The 19,227-nt window shown below is 39.4% G+C and overlaps 1 protein-coding gene across 5 annotated transcripts in view; it reads right to left on the reverse strand.

Moving 5' to 3' along the window:
- Positions 1 to 12,622: 12,622 nt before the first annotated feature.
- NCKAP1 (NCK associated protein 1) overlaps positions 12,623 to 19,227 on the reverse strand; it is a 58,355-nt gene continuing 51,750 nt past the window's right edge. For 3 of the 5 annotated variants that reach the window (XM_039728649.1, XM_039728645.1, XM_039728644.1), the window contains 3 exons: positions 17,258 to 17,367; positions 14,422 to 14,511; positions 12,623 to 13,795 (listed from right to left, as the gene is read on the reverse strand). In XM_039728649.1, the coding sequence (XP_039584583.1) occupies positions 13,679 to 13,795; positions 14,422 to 14,511; positions 17,258 to 17,367 (317 nt within the window). In that variant the 3' untranslated portion in view covers positions 12,623 to 13,678. The remainder of the gene's footprint in view (positions 13,796 to 14,421; positions 14,512 to 17,257; positions 17,368 to 19,227) is intronic. The other 2 variants (XM_039728646.1, XM_039728648.1) reach the window with 1 other exon arrangement.

The following is a 19,227-nucleotide window of genomic DNA, read 5'->3' on the forward strand; positions in this document are numbered from 1 at the left end:
CTTTGGAAATCACTATGGCCCGGGCCCGGCCCGGCCCCGCCCGGCCCCGCCGCTCCGCCCCGCGCCCGGCCCCGAACAAAGGAGAGCCCCGCGCACGGAGGGGGCTCCTGCTGCCGGGAGCCCGAGAGGAGTCAGCCTCGTCCTCGCCGGAAGGCACAGAGCCGGAATTGCCCCCGAAGTTAAAACCTTACTGGGAACGTGAACACAATTTCAGATAATTCTCTCGTAGATACAGTCATATTTTTAGGAAAGACCTTTTTTTTTTCTTTTTTTTGCACATACTATGCTGGGTGCAAATGCTTAAGCAGGAGGTGCACACGAAAAGAATGTCACCTAGACATAGGAGAGTAACAATGCTGAGAGGCTTAAAAATCAGCAAAATTCAGCTCAGCAGCTAGGGATGCTTTCTTTTCAGAAGGTTAAAAAAAATACTGAAGAGGCTGGATACTGTTTAAGATACCTTGCAAAATAGTGGGGCAGCAAAGGGAGTTTTGACTCGATCTGAAAAAACGCACCTCGATATGATCATAGAATCACAGAACAGTTTGAGTTGGACCTTAAAGATCGTCTAGTTCCAACTCCCTGCCATGGACAGGGACCTTCCACGGGACCAGGCTGCACAGAGAAAACAAGGTGACATTTATTAGCTGAATACATTCAGTTATAAACGTACGAGCAACTGCTCGATAACACATTTATGATTCCAGCTTCTGCCCCTAAATCAAACCTGTGAGTAGAAACACGCCTACCACAAGCCAGCGCTCAGAAACCAGACCAAAAATGTGAACAAGCTGTGAAAGCAGCCATGGATACAGGCTCACAAACACAGGGTCCTAAGCCTAGAAAGGCTTTTCTGCAGTTTTTCACTTTATGACTGCAGATGAAACCCTAATCCTTTTAACTCAGCTGCAAATGTCCTTGTTCCAGCAAAGGCACATGCCAAGCAAACAAGGAGATGTGATATGGCCAGTGGAGTACAGGTACCTTTTATTTGCCCACCTCTGCATATGCTAATTTCAAAGTCCCAAACCTTGTTCCCTGCACTCCTAGAAGATAATTTGGGCCTCAAAGGGAGGCAGAAATGCTCACACACATGTGCATGTGACAGCCTTAGGAGCCACCAGTCAGGCTGCCCATGACCCTGCACTTGCATCCAGGCTTGCAAAGCAGCCATGAAAGCAAGCAAAGGGAAAGGACTTTCCCTGCAAAGGGAAGCTTGCTCCTCTGCAGGGGGAATTAGAGACAGAATTCTTTTTTTACTAATCTTCCTAGCTCTTCAAATTTAGTCACAGCAAAGCCTCAGGCTTGAGTTTTCCCTAGCAGTGTAAAAGAATACATGTTTAAAGAGCATGTGGTGTAATAAAAACCTTACCCAGGTGGTTGAGAGCTGAATACATTGGGACCTTACCTGACAGCAGTGCACCCCTGAGAATGAGGGGGATTAAATGGCCCAGTGCAATGAAAAACACCTATTGACATAAATGAATGTATTTTCTACTTCAATAGGACATTCTTCCATCTCTGTATTGTATTTCTGTTAATTTTTTCCAATTGATAATTACACAAACCAGCTTTAAATATATTTCCTGTGCTTTGCAGGAAAAATAATGGATAATAGAGAATATTCCTATGCCTGCAATAAGGCTATCAAGTCCATAAGCTCAATTTTTTAGCCCCAAGTCTACAAGATCTACATGAGACAACCTTGTACTCCTTGACTCAAAGAGTAAAATTCCTGAAAATTCTTTCAGAGCAGCAAATGCTGGCATCCCCATGAGATCACAAACATTAAACCACATTCCTATGCTACCTGGCTTCACATCTTCTGGTGCTGGTGTGAACACTGATGCCTCCCATGCACTGAGCTGGCAGAGCACTGCCCACTTGCCCTGCTGGCAAGCTGCTGCTGCTGCTGCTGCCTGGGAGAGGATGGGCTGCTGGCAGCACTGGGGCTGCTGGCCTGCAGGGCTGTCTGCATTCATCACCTCTTCATGCTTCCACTGTAAATCAGCTTATACGAGGTGGTAAAAATTCACCTCTGGCTGGAACTGGGCAATCTGATTACTGACCTGAAACATTGCTACTTTAAGCAAACATTTACACACACCCCCTGTCTGCCAAGTTATTTTGTGTTATACAGAAGCACTATGGCCAGTCTTGACACCTTCTTAAACAGACAAGGAGCCTGGTAAAGCAGAAAAAGAGACAGAGAAGAGGAGGGCTGTGGTTTCATGCTATCAAAATGCAGCTACAGTGCTCTGCTCTGCAGGTACAGTCACACTAGGAGGAAAATAAAATGGCTAGAGGAGAAGAGCAGACTGCCAACCTACTCTTATCTTCGTGTGCTTCACAAGACCAGTACTGCTAACTGGAACTATAGTATGTGTGCATACTGAAAATGGTGACTTGGGAGTTTGTATGTGAGCTGAGAAAGCATGTGCTGTGGTACCTGAAATTCTCCACCAGTCTCAAAATACAAAGTAGCTTTTGCTCTGGGTGCTACCACAGTGCTGTCAGGAATTTCACCCCCTTCTCTCCCACCACTTTCTTAAGATTTATGAAGAAAAAATCTCTTTATACAGCTTCCATCAACAAGGGCAGTGCTAAAACTCGGGGCTGGGTTGTGACAAGGATAAATTCCTTATCTTGGACAACTCCAAAACAATTTAGTCAAATTAAGGTATCCTCATTCTATCAGCCTGATGTCATGCATGACCAGCAAGAGTTTCTTAATAAAAGTGTGCCCAGCAGCAGACTAAGATCAGCACTGCATGCCTGTGAGTTTCGTGGTACACTTTGGGGGGTTGGTACAAACCTATACATTTAAAGGATAATAATACAGCCCACAGTATCACACAAAGTCATTTCCTAGAATAAACAAAAACTCAGTGGGGTTGAGGCCCAGGACAGGGATTTGCCTCTAGAGTAGCTCATAAAAATTACATTAAAAGTTGTTGTTTTATTATTATTATCATTATTGTTATTATTATTGCCCACAAGAATCACAGTAACCACAGTGCCCAAGGTCCAACTGACTCATCCATAACCCCAAAAAGACCCAGCTTGGTTACCTTGGAATGCCATGAGGATGGATTTCAGCAGGAGGTGGCAGGATAACCCTCAAAGCTCTGGGGATGGCCAACCAACTTTATTTGGGGATACAGAAACAGAGCACAATGAGGAGGGCTGCAGAGAAGATAAAAAGGGATTGTGGGGTTTGTTGTTCCACCTTTTCCCAAAAGGAAGCTAAGTAAGGAACTGCTTCCAGACACCTGGCATTAATTTATTTGTTATTTTTTCCTTTACGCAGTATCTATTTCCCCCTCCCTTGTTTTTCTCTTGCAGGAGGCAGATAAACAGCAACAGGCTTAAGAGAGCAAGAGCTGGCTTTCTGAGATGTTTTGATGTCCAGCTGCACTGTTAGAACTGTCCATCAGGAAAACTTCATGGCTTGAAACACAGAAATACATGTATTTCAAATCTAAGCTGGAATAACTACGTTACTGGATAGAAATATAGAAATACGCCCTCATTAAAAAAATAAAACTGAAATCTGAAGCTTTCTTTGCAATAGTAAGAAACACATACAGGTTTGGTCAAGATTAACATGTTGCAGGCAAGGCAGAGCCAAGTGCATTTGTTAGCATCAGTTTTATCCCAGTCCCAAGTGCATTTGTTAGCATCAGTTTTATCCCAGTCTCAAGTGATTTGTTAGAATCAGTTCTATCCTGAAGTGTTACAGTCTGCCTTTAGACATAAGAAACACCCCCATATACACACCCCAGCACCTCATCTCTATAAGCAAGGGGTGCTTAAAGGCCAGAGGAGGCACAGGGAGGATGAAGGACCAGCTCAAAACATGTCCCACCTACTCTGGCTTGGGGCAGAGCTCAGCAGATCAACAAATCTGTGTTTACATTTCTAAGAGAAGAGGTACTAAGTACTTACTGTGGATGCATTTAATTCCACAGTCTACAAGTGGCTGAGAAATGTGTAAAACAAACCTGAAGTGACAGGACAAGGGGAAATGGCTTCAAATTGAAAGAGAGCAGATTTAGGCTGATATGAGAATAAATTCTTGCCTGTGAGGGTGCTGATGCCTTGCACAGGTTGCCCCATCCCTGGAAGTGTCCAAGGCCAGGTTGGAAGAGGCTTGGAGCAACCTGGGATAGGTAGGAGGTGTCCCTGCCCATGGCAGGGGGATAAAATGAGATTGTATTTAAGGTCCCTTCCAATCCAAACCATTGTATGGTTCTGTGAATTTCAGAAAAGGAAAATCAGAGATCAGGAAAAAAATGCAGAACAAGGATGTTTTTTTCCTGGTCTAACAACTGCCCTGAAGATGCAGAGGCCTGTGTGCAGGCACATTTGTATTTTAGATACCACAGAACTCACTAGCACTGGAGGGAACAGCCTGCATTATTCTGTAAGCTCTAGCTGACATTAAATAAGTCATCTCTCCACTTGGAGTTTGCATGTTCTGCCAGACCCTTCATTCAGATATCAGTGACCTGTGGCAGTGTTTCCAGATGATGCAAGTTCACTCTGTGCTTGGGGAGCTTCCCATCATCCCATCAGGGACCATTTCATCAGGCTGCCCAAGGACCCAGTGGGTTGCTCCTTGTAAACCAAGACTTCTTTATGGTCTGGTCCTGCCCATTCCAACTGAGAAAAAGGTGCAGGTGTGGCTGTATCTATTCAGGACATTCCCAAGAATAAAACTAGCTGAGAAAAATACTTCTTTAAAACAGGTTTTTGTTGTCCTGAATCTTTCTTTGGCAATCCCAGGATTACATGTGATTTAATTTGCTTATATACACTGCCTTAGAAAAACAAACACAAAACCACAAACCAAAAACAACCACACAACTCACTGAAAACTAAACCCTAAAATACTTCTTACATGCCTGTTACTAAAACCATAAAATCAATGACTTACAGAGTCATAAAAATGGGATTTATTGTATATTTCCTGTTTCAACCAGGGTCTTGTTACAACTCCCTCAGGAAGATAAAACACAAGGGACTATTAACCTATTCTAATAATCTTTCAGCCTTCTCCATGGATGGCGTGGAAGTAGCAAGGAAGAAAAGATTCCCTTAATGCAGTTTTTCAGACTGTAATATTTGGGGCTGTTTTTATTAGACAGACCATTATTAACTATCCCTTGGTTTTGGGGTCTACATGCTTTCTAGTTTTTGGTTTTTTTTCATAGTAATATTTGCTCAAATTGCCAGTGTTCCTGAATTCCCAGGATTTGCTTTTGGGGTCTACATGCTTTCTAGTTTGGTTTTTTTTTTTTTTTTTCATAGTAATATTTGCTCAAATTGCCAGTGTTCCTGAATTCCCAGGAAAAAACCAAACACTTATTTGCCCAGTGTTTTGCATCCATGTTATGGGTAAAATCAGTAGTATGATTAGGAGAATATGCTGCTTTATCTTTAACACCAAGAAGCCTAACTGACATGCATTTCAAAGACAACCTTATGCCAATTCTGTATTACAGGCTTTAAGTCCATCCACAGAGACACATACTGGCACATCTCTCTCACAGCAGTCTCATTTTGCAGTGATTCTGCCTGCTGTTCAGGATTTTTCCCAGATTTTTGTAGCCATGTCAGTTTACAGCTCCTCAATACTGAAATTTGCCACCTGCAATGCTGATTTTCCACCTGGACATTGGAACTTGGATGAGTGCTTCTGTGGGAAATCATTGCCAGATTTATTGCAAGCTGTATGTGTTTCTCAAAGCACTAAGCCATGCTGAAGGGACTTAGAGCAGAAGACAGAAAGCTGAATCTCCTGATGTGTCTTAGCAACCTTCCCTCAAATCCTCCCAGCTCATTTCCATTGTAAAATATAGTGCAGATGTGAGCCAAGAGATTGTGGTGGAACAGAGATGCTCCTGTTCCTTGTGCAGCTGAATTACAATGTCAACATTCCTGACCCCCTGGTTTAGCACCAAAAGTGCAGCCACTTAAAGCAAGGGATGCCACTGCCATTTTTTTTCCTTAAAAATGAGAGCACATCTTAAATTCAGGGGCAATAAAAGCACAGGTAGTTGGTTAGTACCTAAGCTCCTGGACTTCAAACTGGGAAAGCATTTGCATGTGTTTCAGAGCAAAGTAGCTCCATTTTCACTTAATTCCATTGTTCCTCTTAATGCACCAATTTCCCAGGACAAAGATGAACAACCACCTACAGTCACTTAACAGTACTGATTGACATGTAATTAGTGTCCTCAAGGCAGTTGTTGCTCCACTGTTGTCCTGCTGCTGCATGGGAGGGGACACAAAGGAGGATGCTTGGCTGCTTTGCTTGCCAGCATACAGGTTTTTCTAATTTTTCTGCTTTAAACTCCTGCTCAAGTGTTTATGACTGTGAGACAGCATCCGTGGTAGCATTGTGAACACACACTCAATTTCAATATGCATTCAATTTGTTACTCTAATGTGACAAATTGCTATACCCTATTACAATGACCACGAGGATAATAAAAAATACATCCTTCTCTCCCACTGTGGGCCACGACAGACACACAACCACATCCACTGAACCCTCTCCAAGTTATAATTGCTTCCAGATGGAGTGTTTAAGACAAAAAACCCCAAACCCACAGAGGTCTATAATACTCTACACATTACACAGCATTTCTAGTCTGGCCCCTGCAGAAATAACTTGAGAGGCCTAGCTTAGAGGCCATAACCACTCTGAATTTAATTTCGTTAAACCATAAATTTACTATTTCAGATTTACAGCCTCTCTGGTTGCATGGCCTGAGCCTGCCTCTGCTGCTGCTTACCCAGATTTATTAGCAGTGCCCTGCAGTATTAAGTGCCAAATCACACCCATGCCTAAAAATAAGCCCTGCACAAACAGCTGAGTTTTGCAGTACCAGCCCAATATCACCAGGTGCTGAAACTCAGACTCACTGCTCACTTCAGTGGGAGCCAATTGGGTTTGATGCACTAAGGATCAAGTAATACCTGTAAATAGAAGCCAGCCCAGTTTCTGTGTATTTTCACTCGTGTTTTTAGCCTTTGGGATCTCTAAGGGTTCACTATGGAAACCTCACCAAATCTGGGAGAAGAATCACCTTTCCTGAGAGCTTCTTAAACACTTGCAGATGCTCCAGCAAGCTGAAAACTATGAAATCTAGCCCTGTAAAAACAATTTCATCTTAAAATCTAATACACACAGAGGAATTCTTAATTCTCCCAGGTGAAGGTTCCCAACTGCCTTACCTGTGTGCTTCACTTGCCTGGTGCTGCCACACCCTTGCACAGCTGGGCTTTTCACATGAGTAGCTCCTGGGTGCTTATTTTTAACTTCACAACTCAGTTTCTCATCCCATCTCTGATTTACTGAAAAGCTTTAAAATTGGGGAGAGTTGCTGGGGCTGCTGCTGTGACTTTGTCAGGGTGCTCCATGTTTTGCCAGTTTATTTTTACTTCTGTGAGACACAGCAATGAAAGCAGAAAACAGAAAGATAGCCCAAAATTAAGGGAGAGCAAGCGGTCTACAAGCATAAATCCACACAATGTTTCAGTGTGAAGCCATTATACATTAACATAATCCACAGCCTAGTTTAAAATAAGTGTCCAATCTCTTAGAAAATATTATTTTTCTGCAGAAGGCTTTGCTTGCCCACCAGGTCTTTTAGACCCTTGCAGCAGCCCACAGCATATCTAATGATTTACAGTCCCTCTGAAGTATGCACCAGGCTGTGCTGAAGCCCTACCCCACTCAGTGATTTGGGGGATATTTTGGGAACTCTGGGACTTTCAGTTCCCTAGCCCACACCCACTTTATTGTGGTAGAAAAAAAATCAGAGCCAGTAAATTATTACTATGCTTATTTTTCTCCAGTTATATCCTGATGATACTAATTTTTTTAAATTAACAATTTTTTTAAAAGGTTAAATAATAGGGTGAGAATACTGTTTAGAACTAAATATTTTAAAGTTGCTTCAGTTCTCTACTCAACAAACTTCCATAGCTCAACTAATACCAAGGGGAATAGCTAGGGGCATTTTTCCAGGAATTATTTACAGGTTTAAGTGTGGCCATTCTGCTGTCCCTCTCGTAGTATTGCTTTAACAAAATATATAAAACTAACCAACAAGATTTTCTTGTGTGTTGCTTGGGTTTTTTTGCCCCCACCTTTATAGAACCTTTGTTCTTACAATAATGCTGTGTTCTCCCTCCTCCCTGAAGACACAGGCTTGCAAACTAAAATTAGAAACACAAATCTTTTTGTAGTAATTTAGCTCACATGCATGCACACAAATATTTGCCAGTTTAAGTGGGCAGGAAGAAACCTGATCAACTCTTTCTGACTTAGAAAAGCTTGTGTATTTTACCTGCTCATTAAGGACTGATGAAATACCCAGTGAGCCCATCCTCTGTTTGCAGGATCCCAACACCCCTTAGCAAAGGACTGAGACCACCTCCAATTAGTGCCTGGGGCACCATGGATTAGCCAGCAATTAGTATTATATTATAAAATTCAAATGCATTGTAACTTCCTTGTTGCTAGTTTTTGAGTTTTTACTAGATAAAAGTTCACATATTTTCTTAGCACTCAAAAAAAAAATTATGGAAACAGTGGTGCAATTGTTCCCCTATTAAAGTTACCTCAAAAGCAAGTGCCACCGGCTCAGGCCACTGTCTCAGCCCTTTGAAGTGATTTGTTATCCAGAATAAGAAACTGCTGAGATGAACTCTTTCACTTACCTGATCTCACTGGAACACTCAACATCTTCCAGTGCAGTGCAGACATCCATGGAACTAAATCCAAACAGCACATACCTCCTTTAGTGTTCCACGACAAGCAGGCATGAGAGAGATGGTCCTATCTAGTTCTGCTGACTTGGTCTTGGCAAACAAAAGCTCATGGTAAGACACCTAGAAGTTTTACACTTGCAAGGATTCTTTATTTACAAATAGTCCTAAGGCTGGATAAGTTTGCTTCATGTGTAGCATGGAATAAAAAGGATACATCAGCTGAAATTTTTAAAAGCAGTTCTGAAGTCTGTGAGATACAATGTAGATTTGATCCACAAATTTTAAAAGCAGTTCTGAAGTCTGCGTGAGAGTCTTGTGAGATACAATGTAGATTTGATCCACAAAACATCCAGTGACTTCAGTCACTAAATGGAATCAGAGTAACTGAGCAATGTCTTTCCCAACTTCTCTGCTGGCTCTGTGGTAAGCATTTTCCCCTGTCACCTCCCTTTTCTTTTCAACCCTCTTCTGCCTTACCATAATTAACACAGTTTTAGTTTACAATGCATTTGTCGTGATACTTCTCTTTCCTTAGTGTCCTTCGTGTGACTATGCAAGGACTGGTTTCATTGGTGCTGAGACTGTGTCCTTGCTATTGTTAAAAAGATAGCTGAATTTGTATGAAGTACTACTGCTTTTGCCAAACAGAGACCTCTCTGCACTGGCTGCCCATCGAGATTCCTCAAATTCAGCCAGACTCAAAGGCTAATGACAAGGGCAGAGAGGGCAGGAGGAGTGTGCAGGTAGCCTGTGGTATGGTCTTTCCCATGTGCTGGTGGACACATGATGGGAGCACTGACAAGACAGGAAAGTTGTGGTTAGTGGGAAATGAACTGGACTCAGGAGCCCTGGGGCTGACACAGCTGTAACAGCTTTGCAGCTCACATTTCTCTACACACAGGTGCCAGTATCATTTTTATTGCTTACCTTCACTTTTTGTGAGAAGGCACTTCATAAGATTACTATGATAACGAGCAGAGCAACAACCTTAAAGTCTACATGAGAAATTATTCAAAATATCCTTACTTCATGCAAAGCTCAACAGATGCTTTTCATTCTGAATTTAGTACTCAGAATTTCTTTTCCTAAATTGTTTAAGACACACTGACACCATATCCAGTGAACAGGTCGTTTTGACCCAGGAGTGCTAGAAAAAGCATGACTAATAGCAAATGAATATGGTTTTGGACACAGGTCAGGGGGACATTTTGATTTTGCTGTGAGTTAGTACAAATATTTACAGACTTTGAAACATGACAAATAGCAAAACCATAAAAGGAGTGGTCAATTAGAATAAAAATAGTTTTGTCATGTCAGGGGAAGACTTAGCTTTATCATTAAAATGCTTTAAAAATTATACTTACAGAAGAATATAGGTAAAACTTCAGTATTTTTGAAAGCTGGTTATTTGATAACACTGAAAACCATTCCTATCCATGAAACCAATTCAAAAATGTGTGTAGCTGCCATTTCAATTACCTTGCTATGGACAGCCAGCTGTGTCCATGTTTCAGGGCTGGCCACAATGACTGAAATGGAAGCACTTCCCTATATTCTTCCAGTCCTTAGTTTATCAGTCCCATTTAGTAGTGAATACAACTGCAATAAATCACTTCTATTGTATCCAAAATGCATTATGGTGTTAAAGGATGCTTGAATTTGGATGTGAGACCAATTTGAAGCCTATGTCTAAAAAAAATCTCTTTCACTGATTGAACAGGATGACTTTCTACACCTAAACTCCTAGCTTGGAGTTTCATTCAACTCAAGGGAGCAATTCACAGGGGAAAAAAATACAGAATTAGTTCAGATATACCTGACCTTCAAGAATTTTCAAGTTACTAGTAAGTAACTGAGGGTTTGGTTTTTAGTGTGAATCACAATGCTGAATCTTAGGACAAGGGAAGCTTTTGGAAAAAATGCAGCTTAGAGGCCAGGCATATTTACTTATGGTCCGAAACTCCTGAATCTGGAATGAATAAGTTCTGAAGTCACACAAGCCCATGACGACCTGCTGAAGAAGGCTCATATCTTTCCTCAAATCACTGGCCTCATTCCAACATTTTCTGGGGAGAATGCTTTTCTTCAGTGTATAAGAAGTAGTACAGTCCAAATGTTACCAATTCCTTTTCCTATATAGAAATCAAATGATTACAGCAAAGAAAGGTTTAGGAGCAGCCCTTGCTTTCAATGGTAATCTTTTCTCCTGGCAGACAGATCTTTTTAAACTATAAAAAACAGTTCTGTGGGCAGCAACAGGACATTCTTCTTCGGCACTGTTTCTCACATGAGGCAAAACCCTCCCCCATGAATGAGACATTTGATCCAAACTGGCTCCATATGGGGCCAACTCAGCCCAGCCATCTGTGCTTTGTGCTCCAGGAATTACAAACACATTTTGTTTGTAATGGCACAAAAGGCCACCTGAGATGACTCCATATATACAGTGGCAAGTGTTGAACTTACTAAGTTGTGGACATGGTCTTGCAGGCTCCAGAGGAAAAATTCCTTCTCTATCTTCCTCCCCAACCAACGGGGTTCACCAGGCTTGTGACAGTTTGTGCAGTGCATGGTCACAGGTTGCCTCGAGGACCAGGCCTGATGTGCTCTGCCTTCCACGAGCAGGCTGAACCCTAAACAGTTCTGGGGTAGCTCAGCTGAAACCAGGAACAACAGAAATGCAGCAAGAACAAAACAAGGAAACCCTTCCAGCCCTGCCCAAATCCAACCAACGCATGGATGAATCCACACGATTCCTCCCCAGTTTTCCCTTGTGTGGTTTGTTCTGATCTTGGCCAAGTTAAAAAGCAGTAGTGTAGTTAAAAAGGCATCACCTCAGGGATTTGTGTGCCAGACAATGTAAGGAGTCCCACAGAAACTACCATGTCAAAAGGTTCACGCCTAAATCTAATCCAACTGTGTCAGAAGCTCTTGCAGAGATACTGCACTCATTAGCTATTTGTCAGTGATTACCTGTTTTTGATAGGGTTCACTAACACCACAGGCAGTGGAAATCTGGGATCTGAGGCAAATGGACACATAGAATTGTTTTGTATTTAAAAATATTAAAGGCACAAAAGTTATTTCTTAAACTTGAGTTTTTCAAGAATCCATCTTGAAAATAGGCATTGTTTTCCCACAAAAGGCTACATCAAAATCAAAATCGTAATTGAAATCAGAACATTTGAATGTATTAGAGTATAAATATTACAGAGTAATATTTAAGAACTCAAAAGTCTCACATTCAACCTAATTACTTTATGAACAAACTTCTTCATTATGGTACTAACTTACCAATTTAAAAACACTTCCATAGTTATAACATAAAATGCATTATTAGGAAAAATATAGATGTACTGTCTTACTTCCTTAGGACAATTTTATTCCAGTACTTTTTTCCTCTGGACAGAGGAAGCTATTGTAACTGAGCACACAACAGCTCTTTCATAACAGAAAAAGTTACCAGCATGCACAGAAGTTGCACCAAGAACAGGGGCTCTATACAATGTCCAGAGCCTGTTGAGGAACACACAGCTTTATACATCAGGGATTACAGAGCACAACCATCTGGTCAGCTTTCAGGCTAAATGAGCCCATGCTACCCTGCAAGGCCAATTTGCATGACTGATAAAAAAGGGACTATTATACACATCTGTCTCAGTCATGCCTGATGTTATGGTTTTAGCAACATTCACCCCTTCTAGGATTATTTCAAGTTTCATACTTTAACAATACACTTATTTCTATGGGTACAACTGGCATAGCTACATACTATATAAATGCTTTTCTTGCTTTATCATGTAAAAATAAGATTTAAAGGATAATGGCACTAAACTGACATTTTTAACATTGTTTTTAATTCCTTCTTCCAACCTTTTACAAGATTCGCTATCGCAAAAGGCAAAAGGTGAAGGATTAAAAGAAGTCTTCACATAAAAGCTCTAAGGATTGATATTTAATGAACTGTGAGATGTAAATCAATGCACAACAGCACAGTTAAAGCTTAAAATACTAGGATAACATTTATATTAAAAATAATTCACCTACAGATAATACAGTCTAGTGTTTATTGTATGTTATGGAAGGTACACTTGAATTTCAAAAATTTAAAACATATAAAAAGTGGTTAAGGGCTAACATTTTATCAATATATGATAAATGTGTAAGAATGTTTATTATACAGCAGGGTACAATGGTAGTGTTAATGCCAACAGGGCACCACAGAAGTTAGTTTAAAAAAAATTTCCACTATGCTTTATACAAACACCACCACTTGCAGTTGTTTAAGAGTATTGGGAGAGGATCACTGTCTGTAGGATAAGCAGTCCTATAACATTTTTAATGTTAGATAGTGTCATAGTACGTAGATTGGTGAAGGTTTCAAAATAAAACTAGAAATGCTGTAATTACTTCACAGAAATGCACATCCAATATTTGTTTTCAATAAGAACAATAGGTACAAGTTTATAACTCTCCCTGTTTGAAATAATTTACACACAGATGAAAGCTACTCTATGTAAAATAATCACTACATACATTTTTCTTCTGGGAAATAAACAAGCAATTTTTGTTTTGCATGATCAATATCAAAAAACATATAGCAGAAGTAGTATTTTTAAAACATAACTGGTGCTCTAAAGTTCAAAAAAAAAAAAAAAGAAAGGAATGAGAAAAGAAATTTTCTGTAAGTGTGCAACCTAAAATCAACCAAGCTTATATTGTAGTACAACCATATTAAGAAACCACTGTTTAGGAATACAACTTTATGGAAAAAAAGTGTATAATTCACAAAACTGTTCATCAGGCCATAGAGTAAAATAGCTCCACAGTTTACAGATAAAACTGAGGCCACACAGATGCGTGCTATGTCTTATCTCCAGTAAGTAGATACTTAGGCAGAGGATGTAACACTTTGTTTGTAGACAGCATGGTATGCATTTCTCAGCAAGACGTAAGGGAAACAAGACTCCAAGAGATCCATTGTCAGGAATGGAGACTCCTGCACAATCTGAAAAATACCAGAAACACAAAGTTTTGCAGAGCACCTTCTGCTGCCTGCTACTGATAATCTGTCTCATGTAGATCCTTCCAGCCTGCATCACATTACCACTCACATATTTCACAGTGAAAATAAATTGCACCAAGTTTATAGCAGTGCTCCTCCCTAGTATATGTATAGTATCTTTTTGGGATAGTATTTCTCCAAATACTATCTACTTATAATAAACTAAACACAAAGTACAAACTTGCATACAAAAAAAACAATTTACAAAACCCCTTAAATTTCAACTCCCAACATTTAAACTCACTGCTTCTCTAAGCAAGTATTTTGCTTTCCTATATAAACAGTAGTTTTCCAAAAGATACTGAATACTGAGAGGAAATCCTCTGAGCAGAGAGGATTCTCTCCTACACACTCTGAACACTGCTTCTTAAACTTATAATACGTACTAAGTGAACAATGAAAATTATCTGAACAAGGTGATACAATGTTCTAAGCAATAGAGGATGATGGCAATAATATGTGCATGTTGGGGGAATTAAAAAAAATGCTGACATTAGAATGAAAGGAAGAAGAATATAAAATGATTTCCACTGGTTTGTGAGCTACAAATAAAACACACAAATGCTCACCATGTCTAGTAGTAGGTAAACTGATTCTCGGTTTCTTGTAGTAGTTTTGTCTGTCTCCTGGCCAATCTTCAGTAGACTGGATGATGCAAGCTATATAAAATGAGTATTTCAAAGCAATAAATAAAACAAATAAAGCAATAAATAAAACAAGCTTCTGCTGTTTTGTTACACAAAGCCAATGGACTCTGCATTGTACTAATAGTGACAAAGGAAAGCAAGTCATCCTGAGCACATGAACCATCCCTGGGCTTTAGTCTCAATGTGCCATACTGGTTTATTCCTAGTAGTGTTTAATAAATGACACGTGCTATTTTAATGTAAAAACTGAATTAATTTATTGCAGAGAACTTTTTGTTGTAATTATTGGTTGACAACTATGATATCTCCTGAAATCAATGACAGAACTCCCAGGGGATCAAGATCTCACTTCTGTCCTTCCGATTTTTGTAAGGTTTAAAGTGATTTGTAAATTTTAAAGTGATTAAAATTTTTATTGTTTGAAATTTTACCCATTTTGCAACAGAGGAAGTTTTGAAGAAATGTCATCTTAACTGTCAATCAATAATACTTTATCAATATACCTTCAGTATACACTCACTTCATGGTTACCCAACTGAGCCTGGATAAAAAAATATTTATAGTAGCTGTAGTTATAGTTAGCATCTGTATGTTGTGTAAACTGGTGGTATGATTAAGGTGGAGTCTTGTTTGTCTCTAAAAAGAGGGGAAATGATTCCTATTGATTTTTGTCTTTTTTTCTTTCATGTATTCTCTGTATTCTTTACACATATATTTGGAACTCTGTAGCCCATTACTGTATTCTAGCTCATTTTCCCAGTTCTTTCCCATGCCTTTTTTCCAGGCAGAAAACTTATTCCAGAGCTCCCAGCCCTGGAGGGCACAAGGTCCCTCTGCTATCATGGTTCTTCCTGGCTACCAGGGTTGAGAACAACTCTTTGAGACACCTTTTCATAAACAAAGGACAGCTAGTACCATGGGGGGGAGATTGCATCACCACTAGTCCTCCTAATTGATGCTTTTGTCAATTATGCTAATTTGCTAAAGTTATAAAAACTGTATTCATCCTGTGTGGGTAGGCTTTTGGGAACATTCTTCCATAACTGCCCCTGGAGCTCCAATGAAGATCCACTTTTATATTACCTCCCATGCCAATATTATCACTAGGTTGAAAAAGGCATTGCCATAAGCAACCATGTTATCCTAGTTTTAGAAGATATCCTAGAAACTTCTAACATGTACTTAGGTATTTAGAAGCTCAGGATCACAGAATATAGTAAAATACTTAATTTGTAGATGCCTTGATACACCATGTTTTCATGCCTTACAGAAATTTGAAAAAAAAACCCTTCCAACTTTCAGATGTACAATCATCATTTTGGCCTTCACACCAAGCAAAGGCAACATGCCTAAACCACATGTTTACCAAAAAAGGATTTTAAATTAAAATACTAACTTTAAAAATAGATTTTTTTCAACTTTCTTCTTGAAAAAGCTGTCATGAATCAATTTTTTAATATGAAGTCAATATGTATACTTCAAAAGATAAATGGTACATACTCATCAGCATTAAAGAACCTCCTAAGTTGGTTTTTTTTTCATATTTAAGTAACTTGGACAGGAAAGCAGATCATCTTCAGCAGTGATTTTCTTCTCAAGAGAAATGTTTTTCTTTCAGACCAACAGTAAGTGTTAAAAAAGAAAGATTAACAAAATATCTGAACCATCAAGTCATAGCCTGTGCAGTAAAAGCAGTGGTCTGAAAGCAGTCCATAAACACTGAAAGAATGCAAACCTCATACCAAAAGTGTTTTTATCACATGAAACTATACTGGTTTCCTTCACTTGTCAAATGTATGCAACTTGATACAACCATTTCTCTTTCATGTTTTACATCCAGCAGTTGCATTAGACAAGGTCAATGGCCATAGGGGCTTTTTCTGTTTTACAAAGTGCAATGGATTTCCACAAGTGAAAGATTCTCTTAATAAAAAAAAATTGTTTCTGTGAACTTCTACTTACAGAAAGTTACCTAAAATAATGAGGAAGGGGCTTTTTCTCCACACATTTTAATGCCAAACAGAAAAATCAAAACCCACTCAAAATCAATATAACTTTTTTTCATTAAAGTGATGCTGCTGTTTCAGCCTTTCATTTCCTTTAAGTACTGGCTAATCAAGCACCATTTTAAAAAATTAGATTTACTCAAGCAGCACACCAAAATGTATTTAAAACATGTCACCATGACCTAAAAACTTGTTTTTTTTTCCTAAGCATCACTAAAGATTTCAGCAGCTTTCATCTTCAATCTACTCTGAGGCATAAAAAATTTCCTCTTCCTCTACCCCTGCTGCTACCTGGCTGTTCATGTTTAAGAAGGGCAGACATGTCAAAAGGTAAAACCCAAAAGCCACTCTGAAGTTTATCTTATTTTTTCAAAGAAGGTAACTAACTGAAGTGACCACCACATCATGGAAAAAAGTCAGCTAGACAGAATTTTGATTTTATATGCATTGAACATTTTTTTTTCCCCCATTCATGGGCCACACAATGTGAGAAATGGTATGTGCTAAAATACTAAAGATTGCACTGAAAAAAATTATGCCACTTGCACTGATTTGCTCCTCTAATTTTCCAACATCACACACAGGTGTTTATAAAGAACTATTGCAAAATTTAATCTATGTATAGACTTATACATAGAAACATATAGAAAATATTCTACTGTTGTGCACCAAAAGCAGATTCCTATGAAATCAACTGCATTGCATCCCAAATTAACAGTACATTTTAATAAATGGAATAAAGTCATACATACAGCCAAAAATTCTTTGAGACGGTCTTCAATGCTTCCCTTGTGGATGGTGAATAGAGCTGCAGCAATCTGATTGATAGCTTTTGCCAAGCAGTGAATGTTGTTGCAATGCCCTAAACAAAAACATACTCAAATCACCTCAGCACCATGTTGGAAAAGACAGTATTCTTTGGAAAATATCACCAAATACTGAAGAGACTTGTGGCAGTGAAACAAGGACTTCTAGCATCTTACACAATGGGAGCAAGGAGCTCTTCCACACTGAGCTTGCTATCAGGAAAGTCACCAGAAGTACAGCTCTGCTTTCCAATTCCTAACGGTCACAGCAACCTGAGAAACAACCTGGGGCTTTTAGAAATAAGGGATATATTGGAAGATTTTTTTGTTTTCTATAAAACTTTAATGTGTTAACACCTGACTAGGCCAAAAAGACAGGATTTTCACAAGCTATTTCTTTCCCCCTCTGTGTAAATGAACATCTCATGCCCAGACAGTATCACTCAAAGAGATCTGCAGGTACTCAAGAACAAAGGCGTTCCATTGCTGACTTTCATATGTAACATCTTGCCTAAAAGTCATCCAGGCTTCAGAGCCCTGGAAGGTGGTTAAATGACACCAGTTTTCACAGAGAGCAGAAGAACTCAGGAAAACTGATATTTCTTCCAGGTAAATTAAGTCAAATATACCAAAATTAATATACACTTAGGCAAGTATCTTAGACAAGTGTGAGGATATGAAAAGAGGGTGGTCTTTGAAGGAGTTAACAAGTACTCAAGCATGCTGATGAACTTCTTTTTTGACCATTGTTGAGCAATGAGCTCATCTTTTCATTCAGTCATTTACCATAACTCCAAGTTCATGCTTGAATAGTGAGGTCAGCTGGACCCCATCGCTCCACATGAGAAAAATCCATTTTTTCTCCATGCACATCACTATTGTTACCTAAATTACTTTTAGCTGTCATTTTATTGCCCAGGTTACTCAGTATCATACCTCTCTGCAGCTCTTCACTCCTCTAAAACCCTCAACAGCCTCACACGATATACAGATTTTCTCACCTCACTCTTCAGCCCCCCCTATCCAGGAGGTCTGTGAATATGCTGACCAGTAGGTCCCAGAGAAGATCCCTGCGGATCTCCTTTGGCAGGGCCCCCAGATTTGATACTCCAACTTTGTCTCCTATTTTTACATGAGCATCAGTCACGAAAATCTGTTCTGCTTAATTCTGATTCAAATATGTATTTGTCTTTGAAGAGGCTCGTTTTATTCAAGAGACTTCATTTTTATGTCTCAAGCTGCAGAAAAATCAGCAACAAAGGAATTCAGCAAAAGAACTGTTGCCTTCCAACTCACAACAGGTTTCAAGTATTTAGAAAACAACTAGGGCTCTTGCAGACTAGTATTCTATTCTACCCTCTAGTTGACAAATGAGACCTCTAGCCTGGTATTTTGACTGGTTCAGATTCCATACTGGAAACTAAAGTAAAGGTCTGTTAGACTTTGAGCCTTTATCTGGAACTAGTGGAAGAAACAGATTTGATTTTGAAGCAGACAGAGGGAATACAGACATTGCTACAGCTGTCCAAGCACTGTCTGTATTTGGGAGATATGTCTTGCCAGATTAGAAAGCTGAAACTCCTTCAAATCTGTGACTCGTTGATGGATTAATTCAGGATTTGTCCAGGGAATTTACTTCATAAAGCAGAATTTATTAAGTTCACATTCTGGAAATACCATTTATATTAAGTGTTTCAAGCCAGATGTTCTACAATAAGGGCAGAACACAAGAAAAATAGTATTATGCAGGGAAGGCAGGAATCACAAAGTCTATTCTGTTTGTTCAGTTATTTTTGTAAAGTGAACATTTTTTATGTATACCTTTTGCTAGATTTTCCTCTCAATAAAAGAGCCTACTAAGTAAAAAATTATGTAATACACAGGCCACGTCTCACAAAAGCAGTAGCAACTTCTAA

Source organism: Passer montanus, unplaced genomic scaffold (genome assembly GCF_014805655.1).
Source record: "Passer montanus isolate IOZ18808 unplaced genomic scaffold, ASM1480565v1 scaffold66, whole genome shotgun sequence".
Taxonomy (NCBI): Eukaryota; Metazoa; Chordata; class Aves; order Passeriformes; family Passeridae; genus Passer; species Passer montanus.